The sequence below is a fragment of the Acipenser ruthenus genome, chromosome 9 (genome assembly GCF_902713425.1).
Source record: "Acipenser ruthenus chromosome 9, fAciRut3.2 maternal haplotype, whole genome shotgun sequence".
Lineage (NCBI taxonomy): Eukaryota > Metazoa > Chordata > Actinopteri > Acipenseriformes > Acipenseridae > Acipenser > Acipenser ruthenus.
In genome coordinates, this window is record NC_081197.1 from 27,076,111 (window position 1) to 27,093,075 (window position 16,965).

At 38.3% G+C, this 16,965-nt stretch overlaps 1 protein-coding gene across 14 annotated transcripts in view; it reads left to right on the forward strand.

Annotated features, from left to right (window-relative positions):
• Positions 1–16,965, forward strand: part of LOC117405356 (LIM domain only protein 7-like) — an 81,889-nt gene that overhangs the window by 14,108 nt on the left and 50,816 nt on the right. For 13 of the 14 annotated variants that reach the window (XM_034008335.3, XM_059029772.1, XM_059029777.1 and 10 more), the window contains exons 3-4: positions 9,535–9,605; positions 13,968–14,037. In XM_034008335.3, the coding sequence (XP_033864226.3) occupies positions 9,535–9,605; positions 13,968–14,037 (141 nt within the window). The remainder of the gene's footprint in view (positions 1–9,534; positions 9,606–13,967; positions 14,038–16,965) is intronic. The other variant, XM_059029787.1, reaches the window with a different exon arrangement.

Below are 16,965 nucleotides of genomic sequence, written 5' to 3' on the forward strand. Positions count from 1 at the left end.
CCACTTGACGTTGTTCCTCCCCACAGAGAACTCGGTCCGCTGTGGCCAGTCCCGCCTGTGGTAGTGCGCCTTGGTGTCCCTGCTGTCCCAAAGGCAAAGATAGCAGGGAAACTTGGTAAAACCGCCTTGGAGACCCATCAGGAATGCCACCATTTTGAAGTCTCCTATGACCTCCCAGCTGTACTCATCATACTTCAAGGCATCCAGCAAGGTCTTGATGCTGTTGTAATCCTCTTTGAGGTGCACCGAGTGAGCCAGGGGAAGAGACGGGTACTTGTTACCATTATGGAGCAGCACGGCTTTGAGGCTCCTGGATGAGCTGTCAATGAAGAGGCGCCACTCATTCTGGTTACAGGCGATTCCGATTGCCTCGAACAGACTGGTCACATTGTGGCAGAAGCAGAGCCCATCTTGATGGGTGAAGAAGCTGGAAAAAGGTTGGTGACGCTTCCTCTGATCTGCAACTTGCACACTTTCATCCAACAAGTTCCACTGCTTGAGCCTAGACGTCAAAAGCTCGGCATTGGACTTGGTGAGACCAAGATCTCTAATCAAGTTGTTGAGGTCTTTTTGGTTGGGGTAGTATGGGTTTCTCTCCTCAGCTCCACCTCTGAAATTGTCATCTGGATCTACAACGTCTTCCTCGCTCGCTGACTTGCTGCTCTCTTCTAAAGACAGCTGCTCTCTCTCCGGAGGAGTGGGTACGGGGAGCGCATGGCAGTGTGGCACTGGGGCGATGGATGAAGGAAGGTCCGGATACGTGATAGCAGGTGCATTCTTGCTAGTCCGACGTTTGGAAGGGTCCACCATGCAGAAGTAGCAGTTGCTTGAGTGGTCAGTGGGTTCCTGCCAAATTCTTGGGATGGCGAACTTCATGGCTGTCTTTTCCCCTCTGTACCATCCTACAAAAATACATTTATTTCACCCATGACTAATGTGTAAGAGATTCTCGCAACATTTTTCATATATGATATGTTTTTTCAATAACATTGAAAATTGTAAAACATTTTAAAATTAAAAACTTTTACAATTTTAAAAATTAACAAATTTTATAAAAAATTAACAAATTATAAGATAACAAAGGTGAAATGAGGTGCCCAGGGTTTGTCTTGATCCCCGACAGGCATGCCGAAATATGCATTGTAGGCCTCACACATCTTAGCAGATGCTTCCACTGAGTACTTTTTCGCTCTTGTCTTGATAAATTGGCCGCAGACATAGCAAAATGTGTCTGCCGGATGCTTGCAGCCTTTTGATGCCATCTCAGAAAAATGCAGATATGTATCCACTTAGGCAGCTGGAACTAAACTGAACTGGTGGGCTTAAGGCCCCTGTATTTATACTACTATTTATATTACTGGAAAGTTCTAGAAAGTTCTAGAAGTTACTCCAAGTTTACTCAGCACTGAATCTATCTGGAATGTTCTGGAAAGTAGGTAAGTTTCAAAATATCACTGTTCTGGTCACAAAAGCAAAGTTTGTGGGGAATAATAGCCATTTTCTATACTTTTGAGGCATAAGCAATTAGGAAATAACACTTACTACCCAGGAACAAAAAAAAAAAAAAAATTGTTACACGGTGTAATAAACAAAAAACTAACGAATGGCAGGATGAAAATAAAATATGCTTTTTAGAAAAAAAGAACATTTGTTGTCAATAAATATATTTTTCAGTGCTCTAAATATATTTTTACAATCAAACTTCAAGGTCTTGGGAACATGTCTAAAATGAAAGAATTAAAACTGGAACACCAGAACAAAAGTTACAGCAATTTATAACAAAACTATAGAAAACGCAAGAAATGCAAAATAATATATAAAAGAAGAAAATGATCAAAAACAAGGGAAACGCAATCTTTTTTTATTTTGTTTGGCAATGTTTTCTTGCTATCCTGCGCTTCTGCTCCATCCAGTGCTCTCTCACACAGTTTGAAGCAGTCAGTCGGATTCTCACCGACGTAGCTGCACATATTTGGCATAATTAGAAAGCCACAGTCCGCCCCTTTCCAAGAGTGACAGCCATATGCGCCTATGATATACCGCTCTCGTGTACTACGTCGTAGAAGGCCGAGCCCGGGGCGACCGCAATAAAGCTAGACGAACCTCAAAGAGAAATCTGTGAAGTGTGTTTGATACATTGACAGATAACTAAAGTCGTTATTTGTAACATTAATGTGAAGGCATACAAATACTATCTATCACTCCAACGTAGAGCACAACACCGTACACATTAATCATTAGCGCTAAGTTAGCTAGCTTGCTTTCTTAATTTCACATTTCCCCATCGTTTTCATTGAGGATGTATTTAACTTGTATATGTGATGCATTCATTCAATAATCTACGCTGTCGCTAACCTGTCCGAATTATTTGAAGAAGTCACGGTGCCAAATGCTTCGCTAAATTGAGGTGTTGCCTCCTTTAGTTTGTACCGTCTTAAAGCACCGTTTGCATGTGGGCTTGGATGGATCTTTTGCTTTGCCCTGCTCATTCGCTTCATAAACGAAATATTTCCACACAGCACTCCTACTGTTCTCTTTTTCTAAGAGCGCGGGCCGCTGGGCTTGTGTGCATTCCATCTTAACCTTTTACTCCTGAATCCTGGCTGTCTCGTTGTCGTTGTTTCCACCTGGAGTGTATGGTGTCCCTGTGCGGACATAAAGGGAAGTTGTTGTTTTTTTTTTTTTTTTTTTAGTACGACTCCGTCTTTTACATGAAGGACGCAAACACGCAATTTTCATTATACAAGTACAGAGTCCTCCGATACTTTCTGTTTTTCGTTATTACCGAATGCATAATTAATGAAGCTCAGAACCGTTTTTGAAATTTGGTATCGTGGTAGTAACAAAGTATCTGTATTTTTGACAACCCTATTGGAGTCAACATGGGCCAGCATCCCTGTGGAATGCTTTCGACACCTTGTAGAGTCCATGCCCCAACGAATTGAGGCTGTTCTGAGGGCAAAAAGAGGGTGCAACTCAATCTTAGGGAGGTGTTGTGATCACAAAACACTTGGAATGGACTTAAATTGGTGTTTCTGTTGCATAAATACACTACAAAATTTGCACATTTCAGGTCTTATATATAATGGACATTTTTTGTATGTATTTTGCTATAGGAAATCGCGGTCGGGGGGGGGGTGGGTCCTCCTGTCGTACCCCATGAGTCGACAAACTCGCTAGTACTCTCTTTAGATGCACAACAGTCTTAGCTAAAGAAAATGGGTTCCTTCGAGTTTGTACGACCCACGACCGCCATTGGCCGAACCTTACCCCGATGATGTTTTTATAATGGGATTTGCCATAGGGAAGGGGGTGGTCTCTTATCGTACCCGTATCTCCACGACCCCTGGGCCAACGAACTCAGTTTGCGTGCACAAGAGTCTTAGCTAAAGAAAGACATCGGCCACGGGTTCATACGCCACCCCACCGCCAGATGGTGGCCGTTGCCCCAAAGGGGTTTTATAATGGGATTTCCCATAGACATTTTTCAGGGTGCTATATCTCGGGTTCCGGGAGTCCCCGAGACTTGAAAATCGGTATGGAGGTCCACCTTGGGGCCCCTGTCGATCCCTCCAAGCGACGTGTCCCCAGCTAGAAAGGACACCAGTTAGACTTTTTTTGCCAACATGGAGCTCAAAAGCTATTGGAAATGCAACCTTGACATGCCATCATGCTGAAAATGTGTAAGTTTGTTGAAAATGTAGCATTTGAAAACGGGTGGCTCCCTGTGAAAGAGGGCCCCCAGACATGACCTCGGATGCCAGGGTGTCTTGGCAAAGTGAATTTTTTCGTCATGACATGAGTTTTTGGGTGAACCACCACACCGTTTTAAGGGGTGGTTTGGGGTGCTCTCCTGAGTCTATATCACTTTGAATGGTGGTTCTACATGCTTGGGTTCGAGAGATATGCCTGAAATGTGTTTTTCAACCCTGCCATAGACATGAATGAGGCTGAACGCCCTGAAAATATTTTTTGCAAAGAATTGCTACGGTGGGTGTATGCGTGCAGGGGTTGCTACGGTGGATGTATGCGTGCAGGGGTTGCATGGTTGTGTCTGCGTGCAGGGGTCGCGTGGTGGTGTCTGCGTGCAGGGGTCGCATGGTGGTGTGTGCGTGCAGGGGTTGCGTGGTGGGTGTATGCTTGCAGGGGTCGCGTGGTGGGTGTATGTGTGCAGGGGTTGCATGGTGGTACACGTGTGTGGAGGGGAATTGGAGTGCAGGTTTTGCGCAAAAGAGGGGCGGGGAAAAGACTGGGAAGGGTAGGGAAAAAGAAAAATTACTACATTCATTTATTTTCACTGTCGACTCCCAGTCTACTTACCCTCATGTTATGATTTTATTTTGCGATTATTTAATTATTGTCAAAATTAAACGGCCTTCATCTACTCACAGTTGCAGTCTCATTTCTGTCCAAAAAGAACCTGAAACACTACAATATATGATTTTATACATTTTATATTTAAATATATCGCAAAAACGATTAGATATATGCTACTTGAAAGAAATAAAGTACACCACCACAGAAAGCCAATTCTTACATTCGTGCATAACATGATAATTCATATAAAGTAATCACCCATAGTTTGTTATATCAGTACAGCGTAATACCACATTATATTTTAATAGAAAGGTTGTGGAAAGCAGATCACTCTCTCTCTCTGATCACAATGTTAAAAATGCCTGCAAGCTTTTCCACTCGTGTGACGACATATTCACGTGACAGACATGGACCAATCAAAACGCGAGACTGTTATGCGGTTCCATCCCAAAAACCGGGCCTGTGTCATACCTCTCATATTCCGATCGCAAGATAAGACGCTTGCTAATTCACCTTCAGTTTCATGAATGTAACCCTCGATTCAGTTGCTGTACCCTTTCTGTTGTGTGCGTTTATCAATTTGCGCATCATTGTTGGCCCAGTTGTCGATTTTTTTTCCTGCTTTTATTGGAGGTACACAAATCATCGATTTTACTCTACAGGTCTGTGGCTGTGGCGGCCATGACAGCTTGCACACCAAGCCTCGTTTTCAAATTCAACATGGCCGCTGCATGAATAAAGTCCATTAAGGGAGGTTTTATGGCTGTTTTGAGACTTTGTTTGTTTGAACCCTTTTTTCCATGTGATTACAGGTCATATTCTTCCAAATCTTTATGGCTACTTATTACCATATTCTCAAATGATTGGTTAACAGTAAACAAAGGTAGGACTGGCAATAAAGTTGCACTTTAGGCACGCCCAGTCCCTCAGATAAAATGTACCTTTCTAAATTAAACATAATTAACTTTCAAAGGAATGTACCTCTCGCCAAAATACATTTGAGAATGTTAGTGAACACATTATTTAAATACTACATGTATGACAGTGTGGTTCTAATCTTGAAGTTTAAACAAGTGCCTTACATAGTAGTTTCACTGAAGGTGAATTAGTTGCTGAATATAATAATAAACTTCTCCTATTCCAAGTTCACTAGAATATTCTTGATTTTTTAAGGCATTTTAAATATCCGGCTCAATACAGTCTGCACCACTTTATTGGGATGCCTTGGGAGAAGTAAAAATATCCTGAAATAAGCGCCTGTTCCAAATATACGAGAGGCAATTGAGACGGCATTAGGCACACTTCTGTTTCTAAATGAAAAGAAAAATTAATAAAATTACATCACATAATGATTTAAATGTTAAACACATAATTAAAAATACGAATCATTTTTTTTTTTAATTCCTAAACAAAATTGTTTGTTTTTTTTATTTCTACATTAAATGAAAAATAATGGAATTGGATTTTATCACGAGGCGAGGCACCTGCGATGTTTACACGCTAACTTTCAAATGCAAGCGCAGTCTGAGAAACCACAGGAGACTCCAGTTCCTTCAAGAATTCAACGTGGTTTACACATTTTACGCAAGTCACAGGGTAATCACGTATTCACTGCACGGTGCTACGCGAAACTGCTTTGCTCTGAAAAGCGATCACTGTTCATCATTTGAAAATACTGTTTACCAATTAAACTGACGTCCCAATTAAACAACATAAATAGCATTGGGAAGAACCGTCTCCCAGAGTTACATCCCATTTAAGCAGACTTCCCGATTTATCAGTGTCCCGATTAGGAGCCGCTCACTAGCATGTTCCTTTGCAGTATTAGTTCAACACAACTTCCATCTTCCACCAGATGGCGCTGGTACTTTATATCTGAATGTCTTTTTAATATTCTATATATTCCTTTTGAAGTCACTTGTCTGTTGATGTCTGGACAAATTAGCAGTTTAACTGTCACCATAATTATTCTTGCATGGTCTGCAGGAGAATGGAAAGACAATGTGTTCTGATTTAGAATCAGATCATTCGTTTACCAAAGTGTGAAGTCAGTGTTTCAAGCTTGGTAGTAAATAGTACATCTGTGGTGTGTCATCCAGACAGAGTGCCTACAATTCTCTTCAAGCCCTTGTTATTTTGTCCTGTGAAATAGCAGACTTTGTAATGTTCTTGGGTAGAATAAAACACATTAAAATCATTTTAGAATGGACTTGATATTTAAACATTTTAGATGTTTAAATTGCTAAATTGCTGCTCTAGGTATTTTCCATTTAATTATGTTGCTTCTATTGTGGGAGAAATATATTTATGAACTGTTCAGTGTTTTGAGTAGACATGTTATGCTGCACTATAGACCTAGTAGTTATTTAAAAAATAGGCCTAAAATATGTAGTAGATGAAAACATACTTCCAATTTTTTTAATGATTTTAGGTAGTGTTAACAAGTGTTAGAATTATAGATAACACCTATTCAAGACTTTTAAGGTAAACATTCCCATATCAACTGTATCTGAAACCACATTCCTGGTACAATCGATGCATTACCTTTGATGTTCATGGACTGTGACAGAAATCACGTCTGTTTTCAAATGGACTCGGTCTGGTATGTTTTGTTTGAAACAATGTATCTGTGCTTGCTGTTCATCCTAATCTGCGAGTTTGTTTGGATGCAAGCTAAAGTTGTTTTTTGGCCCTTTTCCATTTTTTTTCAGCACTGAGTCCATTTGTGTACACAATGCAGTTTGCAAGTGCACTCGGCTCATTTATATGGTCTGTGAACCGGATGTTTACAATTACCTGCAATGAAAGATGGCAGCTGTTGAAGTATTGCTCCCAGTTTTTAATAGCATGTTTCAGATTCTTGCATTTTGCTGTGGAAGAAAGCATGGGGACATGGGGGAGCACTTTGCTAATTTAATTAATACATGTGTTGAATGAGTGTAGTAGGAGAATAGGGCTATATTCAGTTATGCAACCCTTCACTGTTAGAACATAAGAAAGTTTACAAACGAGAGGAGGCCATTCGGCCCATCTTGCTCATTTTGGTTGTTAGTAGCTTATTGATCCCAGAATCTCATCAAGCAGCTTCTTCAAGGATCCCAGGATGTTGGCTTCAACAACATTACAGGGGAGTTGGATCCAGACCCTCAGAATTCTCTGTGTAAAAAAAAAAAGTGCCTCCTGTTTTCTGTTCTGAATGCCCCTTTATCTAATCTCCATTTGTGACCCCTGGTCCTTGTTTCTTTTTTCAGGTCGAAAAAGTCCCTTGGGTCGACGTCAGTACTTTTTAGAATTTTGAATGTTTGAGTCAGATCATCGTGTAGTGTTCTTTGTTCAAGACTGAATAGATTCAATTCTTTAAGCCTGTCTGCATATGACATGCCTTTTAAACCCGGAATAATTCTGGTTGCTCTTCTTTGCACTCTTTCTAGAGCAGCAATATCCTTTTTGTAGCGAGGTGTCCGGAACTGAACGCAATGTTCTAGATGAGGTCTAACTAATGCATTGTAAAGTTTTAACGTTACTTCCCTTGATTTAAATTCAACACTTTTCACAATATATCCTAGCATCTTGTTGGCCTTTTTTTATAGCTTCCCCACGTTGTCTAGATGAAGACATTTCTGAGTCAATATAAACTCCTAGGTCTTTTTCATAGATTCCTTCTTCAATTTTCAGTATCTCCCACATTTTTATTGCCTGCGTGCAGTACCTTACACTTTTCTCTATTAAATGTCATTTGCCATGTGTAAGCATCAATTTGAGAAAAGGCGGAATATATTTTACCATTTCTGTGAGTTTTCTTTTGTCCAGTTCAGCTTGGATTTTGGTGAAGAAATTTTTATCTGAGCTTTAGTTTCCAGATTTGCAGAGTGAAAAACTGGTATGTTTTCTTCAATTCACTGAAGCCATACGATATCGGAAGCCGTTAAAATAACAGTATATAATTTAAAAATTAAACGTTGGGTCTATTTATTACAGATAACATATTTTTTTCTTTATATTGTCATCATGTTAAATGTACAAAAAGCCAGATTAAAAAAAAATGGATCAGCGATTAGTATTACCGTTTAAACATGATAAACACACAACACCGTGTAACAAATTATTATTTTTTTTTTGTTCCTGGGTAGTAAGTGTTATTTCCTAATTGCTTATGCCTCAAAAGTATAGAAAATGGCTATTATTCCCCACAAACTTTGCTTTTGTGACCAGGACAGTGATATTTTGAAACTTACCTATTTTCCAGAACATTCCAGATAGATTCAGTGCTGAGTAAACTTGGAGTAACTTCTAGAACTTTCCAGTAATATAAATAGTAGTATAAATACAGGGGCCTTAAGCCCACCAGTTCAGTTTAGTTCCAGCTGCCTAAGTGGATACATATCTGCATTTTTCTGAGATGGTATCAAGAGGCTGCAAGCATCCGGCAGACGCATTTTGCTATGTGCACAGGCCAAAGCCTGTAGAAGTGTAGTAGTCTTGAAGTAGCTTAGAGAGGGTTGAAGAAGTGAGGTAGTCAGTGGCCCGTACAGGGCATTAGCCTTTGGCAGAACTTGCTTATTGTGGAAATATTGTAAATAAAATGTACTTGCCTGCAAACGTATCGAGTCTGTGCCAGTGGTGGGAGCGGGAAACCAGTGATCAGCAGCACTACACTACTGGATCTGTTACACTACGCACAAAATGTTTACTTCTGAGTGGTCTTACCTTGTATAGTTTGTTTCCTATGTGCAAAAGGACTGTCCAGCAGTTGTTCGCATTGAGGTTTAGCAAACGGACCGAGACCACCTCTTTTAGGTGGACTCAATGCGATTCATTTCCCGAGCGGACTTTGTTGTTCACACTTCACACCAAACGTACCGAGTGCGGACCAAACAGTCTAAACGGACCCAGTGTCAACACAGCCTCAGAAGATGAAAGTTAATTTTCCTACATATTTTACAGCACTCTATCTATAGCTTTAGATCACTAGGCAGGAATTTGAAAATGGTAATTCACAATATTGTGACAGTCCTGTAGCAGTCTTGTCAGATGGGGTTGTTGAGCAGCCTCAGTCCAGCAGTGTTTGCTAAAGAACTCAGAACAAACTGAGACAAAGTAAAGATCCACAAGGGTGTGTATTAGAAGACTAATGTTTCTCTGATCTTCCAAAATTATAGTTTTCTAATCCAACAAGGTTCAAATTTTAAACCTGAAAGTTTTCTCTCTTTTTCACAGGAGATCACAAGAAAACAGTTTGGAAGTAATGATTTTCGATCTGCATTGGAAAATGGAGTCTTGCTGTGCAAGTAAGTAAAGCTTTTCAGTGAAATTTGACATTCTACCATGATATGACATCTAATTTTAGAAAAGCACGGAAAGGAAAATGTAATTTAATGAAATGTACATAATTCCTTTTGTAAGGTAAGACCACAAAAAATAAGTGATTATTGAATGAATGTTAACCAATGTTGTTAATATAGCCCATAGAAATGAAGTGTTTGATACAGCAGTAATATAGGAGTTGCCAAGTTGGTTAAGTTAGAAAAAACATATTAGGCTTTTGAAAGATATTTCCTGAATACCATTCTTGCATTTGTTTAGTTTTGTTTTTGTTTGTTTTAAGAAACAAAAAAAGTATTTAGCCTGGAGTTAGCAGTCTATACAACAGCAAGACATTTAATGCTTGGAGAATATTTTGTTTTATTGTTTGTAAAGTAGGAGTAAAGCAAGGTGAAGGTTTAAAGTTCAAGACAAATCCCAACCTAGTTACAGTAAGGCTATTGTCAACAAGGCTTCATGTTTAAAGTATGTACCCACTTGAGTCTCTACAATGCAGTGACTTACTTTATCAGTACCACACAAACATGCTATGATGAGTGGTGACAGTGAGATGGGAGGAGTCCCTGCTTGCCCCAGTCAATTTTACATCCTCCTGTGAAGGCTGAACTCTAGCATGTAATCTACATGTATGATGTAGGTGGTAATCATTACTACTGAAATCTATAACGTCATGACCACCTTCCGGCGCCTCTTCAAGACACACCTCTTCAGACAACACCTGTAAAACTCAACTCTTCCCTTCTGGTCTATATAGCACTCTGCCTTTAATGCACTTTAACTTGCACTTATCTGCTCCTTGTTTTACTGTATTTAACCCTGCACTTAACCCAATCTGTAGTATTTTATATTTCACGTGCACTCGTATCTAACCCTGATGTAACTGTCAGCACTGTTATCTGCTCTTGAACTGCCCCACTATCAAATCATACTGTGTTTTGTATTTGCTCTTATTAGGACTGAAGTCACTGTATTTTGTATCTTGCTCTTAATTTTACTATAATTCTTGATATGCATTTTTTTGTATACAACTGTAAGTCGATGTTTTGCATGCAGCAGTCCAAACCTAATCAGAACCTTTATGCAAGACTTAAAGTAGTCATTTGTATTAATATCTGTGACAAACTGAAGCTAGGAAATGTAATCCCAAAGCATCTTTTCTAAGAAACCAGAGTAACGCTACTGGGAATTTGTAGTTAGTTGTGTTGGGTTACCAACTGCCCTTTGCATTGGTTACAGTAGTACTGTGGATCCACATTTAGGTGCCATATCTGTGACTCAGCAGTATACTTTTTTGACCTGAAAAAAGAAACAAGGACCAGGGGTCACAAATGGAGATTTAGATAGAGGCATTCAGAACAGGAAATAGGAGGCACTTTCTTACACAGAGAATTGTGAGGGTCTGGAACCAACTCCCCAGTAATGTTGTTGAAGCCGACACCCTGGGATCCTTAAAGAAGCTGCTTGATGAGATTCTGGGATCAATAAGCTACTAACAACCAAACGAGCAAGATGGGCTGAATGGCCTCCTCTCGTTTGTAAACTTTCTTATGTTCTTATAATTAATTTGTTCAAATGTTGTGTCTCAGTGTTTTCCACTTTCTAAAATTAGCCACTCATTCTCATATGCTCATGTACCGAGTTTAGTTTGTTAAATGTTATCATACTTGGAAGAAGTGTGTTGTGAATTTAACCTTTTCACTGCCTTATTTGTTTCCTCTTGAATTTAACCCTTTCACTGACATATTTTAACCTCTAGCCATATCAGTGATGAACAAACCATTTTTCACAGAGTAAGTTGTTTTCAAAACATTTGAGATGGCATGCCTCTTAAATAATGCCCCAGGGGATATTTTTAAAACACAAACCAATACCATGCATTGCCAGGAATAATGCAATAACATGACATCACCATTTTGCAGATTATAAAGTATTTATAATATTGTGTGTTTTTTTTAAATTAAATTAAATATTGGACACAACCACTAATATCTCATTATTTGATTAGGCTAAGTTTGAGGCTGGATATAAAAACAAATAATAAAACACTATTAATTGGTATTAAACTGAACAAATATCTGGGCAACTACAATTGTTTCATACTGGTTAATGAATTGACTGGTTAATGAAATGATAGCTTAGAAAATAACTCTAATAGCTTAGAAAATAACTCTAATATTATACCGAAAAGCTAGTAAGGTATAATATTAGAGTTATATATACAGTTGTATGCAAAAGTTTGGGCACCCCTGGAAAAAATGTATGTTACAATGAATCTTTCAGTGAACAGAAGTTGACCTGACCTCTACATGGTACAAAGTTAAACATGACACCTTTCTGCAAATTTTAATACAGGATTACTATTTATTTGCATTTATTACAGATTCAAAATAATAAACAAAAGTGAAAATGGCGTGTGCAAAAGTTTGGGCACCCTTTTGGACCATTCTTAATTACTTCTTAAAAAGATGATTACTAAGGTCCAGAAAGGTTGATTCACTCGTTAGGGCTTCAATTAGTCAGGTGAAGTCAATTCCAGTGTTGAACGATTACTCTGAAGTAACTTCATACCTTCTAATCTGTCAGACTGTGATGGTTGTTCTGCCTGGTTTCAGAAACCATGAGCTCCTCTAAGCAGATGTCTGAGGACTTGAAAATGAAGATAACTGACTTTCACAAAACAGGAGAAGGCTATAAAAAACTCTCTCAACACTTCCAGCTAGCAATTTCAACTGTCCGAAACATTTTCAAGAAATGGAAGTTAAATGGAACGGTTAAAGTCAAGGCAAGATCTGGAAGACCAAGAAAAATATCACATAGACTTGCCTGAAAACTGGTCAGATCTGCACAACAGAACCCACAGGTCACTGCAAAGGACCTTCAGAACAGTTTAGCTGACACTGGAGTAGTTGTTCACAGGTCCACAGTACAGCGTACCTTACACAACAAGGATCTGCATGGGAGAGTTGTCAGAAGGAAGCCTTTTCTACGACCTCATCACAAAAGTCAGCGTCTAAAGTATGCAAAAGAAAACCTTGACAAGCCTGAAGCTTTTTGGAACAATGTGCTTTGGACTGATGAAACGAAAATTGAACTGTTTGGCCACAACCAAAGAAGGTACGTTTGGAGAAAAAAGGGTGAAGCATTTCAAGAAAAGAACACCTTGCCAACTGTTAAGCACGGGGGTGGCTCTGTTATGCTTTGGGGTTGTGTGGCAGCCAGTGGAACCGGAAATATTGTGCGGGTGGAAGGAAGAATGGATTCAACTAAATATCAACAAATCCTAGAAGCTAATGTCCTAAAGTCAGTCAGGACACTGAAGCTGAAAAGAGGTTGGATATTTCAGCAAGACAATGATCCAAAACATACCTCAAAATCAACCATGAAATATTTACAAGAAAGAAGTGGAAGCAGTTATATCTGGCAAAGGAGGTGTTACCAAGTACTAAGTGACAGGGTGCCCAAACTTTTGCACGCGCCATGTTCACTTTTGTTTATTATTTTGAATCTGTAATAAATGCAAATAAATAGTAATCCTGTATTAAAATTTGCAGAAAGGCGTCATGTTTAACTTTGTACCATGTAGAGGTCAGGTCAACTTCTGTTCACTGAAAGATTCATTGTAACATACATTTTTTCCAGGGGTGCCCAAACTTTTGCATACAACTATATATATATATATATATATATATATATATATATATATATATATATATATATATATATATATATATATATATATATATATATAAAAAGTAATACAAATAATAATTCACCAATTATTTGTTGAAGCTAAGCAGGTTTGCCATAGACTTCCAATAGGTTATTCCATTCATGTGTTGCAAACAAGACCAAGAATTTTGTTCTACATTTTTGCTGAAAAGTTCTTCATGCGAACATTGCAACCGATGACTGAAATTGAATACTTGATTATGATGCCAAAAAGTTATCTTAGCAAGTTCCTAAAACATTTACATTTTAAACTGGGAATGTTATCCTTTTTGCTAATGACAGGATGCAGACATTAATAATAAATTGTCAGCTGACGCCTATTACATGTTTTACAAATGTCCCTGTCAGACTAATTGGTTTCCTGTAAATTATGCCCACACCTGTTTACTGTACAGTTTCTGAGTTCATTGCACCTCTATGCACTGCGTGGTTCTCCAAATGAGTGTTCATAATTGTGCAATGCATGTTAGAAACTAAAGTAAACTGAAACCAGGTGAACCAAAGGAAGCTGTAAAAGATGTAATGCTGTGCTGTTTCCACATACTGCTACTGTTGAAATGGCCTATAACACAGTGAACCTCTTTCTCCTTTGCTTTTAGTTTGATCAACAAGATTAAACCTGGGATTATAAAGAAGGTCAATAGATTGTCTACACCAATCGCTGGTTTGGTAGGTTTTCATGCATATTGTTCACTTTTGTAATGCTCACACATGCTTTTTCTTAAAGTGTTTACTCTATTATTCATATGCTTCTATTTGTATTTATTGATTAATTATTTTAGAAGGTGACAAGCACCTGCTAAGTTGACAAAAACTAGAGCCAAACAACAAAGGCATACAAACCAAGGAGTGTATTCAGTTGATCTGAATAGTGATGGATCTAAATTCATTCAAAATGACAGCTAACTCCTCCAGCAGTATGACAGCAGTATTAAGATCTGCCACTGTTCAGATCAATGGAATAGACCCCCCACTAAGTTCACTTGAACACTCTCAGATCAGTTTAGGGTATTAGAGTAAATCCTTTAAAACGCCTGTGGTGTATTCATTTGTGTAGGAAACTGATCTTTACGATAAATTACTGTATTTATACTTACATTTGATGTAGAATGGATAGCACTAGATTTTAACTAAACGTGACATGTCCTTGGACTCGGACACATTTACTGTAAATTCATCAAAAGTAGAGGACCTTAAGGGTTAAGGGCTCCTTCTCGTACAGCTGGACCAGTGTTTGTGTTTTTTAAGTTAGTAAAAGAATCCCAAGTTCCTTGCAAATTAACTGCTGTGGTTTCTTATAATATTTGCTTGTACTGAACCTGATCTGGAAATGGAGCCAAGGGTCCCACTGTTTATTGGTTTACCACATTAAGCACTTTGATTTTAGTGGATATAGACTGAGGAAGCAGTTATAGATGACTTCATGCTGATTGAACTGCAGTGCAGAACCCTCAACGGCTAGGGCAAGGAAGCAGAACAGTATTTTAATGCCAAAGAAAATCAGGCCTTTTTAGTATTTGAGGTTTGCGGGCTTGCTGGTGTTATGAAAAAAAAAAAGTGTGTATGTGCATGATACCATTATTAACATCACATTCAATACTATAACTTTTAAAATGACCCTCAAAACACAGAAAACTACCATAATTCAAGAATATCCACCACAAGGACTACATGTTCATTTTAACACCATTTTATTAATGCTCTACAATGGGCATGTAATGCTAAAAAGTAATTATGTAATGGTTTTGTGTGTGTGTGTGTGTGTGTGTGTGTGTGTGTGTGTGTGTGTGTGTGTTTTTCTAGAACATTTCTGTTTAGGGCTGAGTAACTGTCATGTAATCTGTCATTAACTGCAATATTTATTTCCCAGCAAAAAGCTTTGATGAAATTCTACTGTTTAATAACCTGCAGCAAAGCTGATGTAAAATAATACCAAGTCTGTACATGTTCACTTGTAATTCACTAGTATTATGCTCGGTGCTATAGGGCAGTGTGAAGAAACAAGACACGCACAGTGAACAAATCACTCCATTTCATTCATGAATAAGTACAATTTCCTTTTTGACGTGCTGTAAGACCATATTCGTCAAATGTCAGATGGTGTTGTGAAGTTAATCCCCACACTTCAAAAATGAGGCTACCAGTAAGGAACTGCGAATCAGTAAATGCTACAAAATCATACATTCTGTATCCGTTGTAAAATTCACTGATCATTTGCTTTTACATATATTTACATATATCCCAGATATTCAAGTTCCATGACGCAAGTGTTTTGACAGATTTTATGAACTAAGTCTTGGAACTTGCACAATGAATCACATGAAGATACTTTGTGCTTGCCACGTCTTGGCTAAATGTGATTACAGTAGATTAAAAGCACTGGGCTGGAAAGAACAGTAACATATTTGCCTCTGAGGCCTCTATGTTTAATATAGATGGAGTATGACTCTAAAGCCTCACCTTCAGTCCTGCATTCTATCAAGGCTTGTGGCCTTTTTACAGAGCATACTTTTGTCCAGCACCTCATCTGAACTATCTCATCTGTTCTACTCATTCCATCAAACTGCTACCATGTGAAAAGGTCTTAATCCTGTATTTAATACACAGCTAATAAGAGTAATTATACAGTAGCTAATCTTAATGTGATTGTAATTTGCATTTAATATAAACTGATACCAGCTATCTTATACAGATAAATATCTACAATTCCTTTCTATCAAATTGTTTGTAAGAGTGTGATAGATTGAAATTGTCATGTTAAGATTATCTACTGTACAGTATACGGTTTAATTGTTCCAGTTTATTTACAGCAGACAGGATGGATATCGGTTTGTAGTAATTGAAGCGACATACAGTATGACTTAAGCAGGTGTCCTAATGATTTACATTTGAATTGTGCTGACTGAGTTGAACCCCTGACCTCAAGTCAGCTTTCTGCTCGCTTGTCACTGTTTTCAGTAACTACAATAAGGTACTGTCCATTGGCTTGCACTATACTGTACACAATTGAATTGAATTAAATTAAATGATGACCGTCCGCTTCCGCACAGATACACAAATTTTGAAACGCAGATTAACAGGAGTGTGTGTGTCATATATATATGAAATTTATTTCTTAGCAGACGTCGCTATCCAGGGCGACTTACAATTGTTACAAGATGTCACATTATTTCACATTATTTTAACATACAATTACCCATTTATACAGTTTGGGTTTTTACTGGAGCAATATAGGTAAAGTACCTTGCTCAAGGGTACAGCAGCACTGTCCCCCACCTGATTGAACCCACAACCCTCTGGTCGAGTCCAGAGTCCTAACCACTGCTCTCTCTCGCTCTCGCTCTCGCTCTCTCTCTCTCTCTCTCTCTCTCTCTCTCTGTATGTATGTATGTATGTATATGTATGTATGTATATATGTGTGTGTGTGTGTGTGTGTGTGTGTGTATATATATATATATATATATATATATATATAATATAATATTTATATATATATATATATATAATATATATATAATGTATGTAAGAAAAAAGAGAAAATGATATTTCAGGTGCATAAAAAGGTAGAATAATTGATTACAAATCAATTATCGGGAC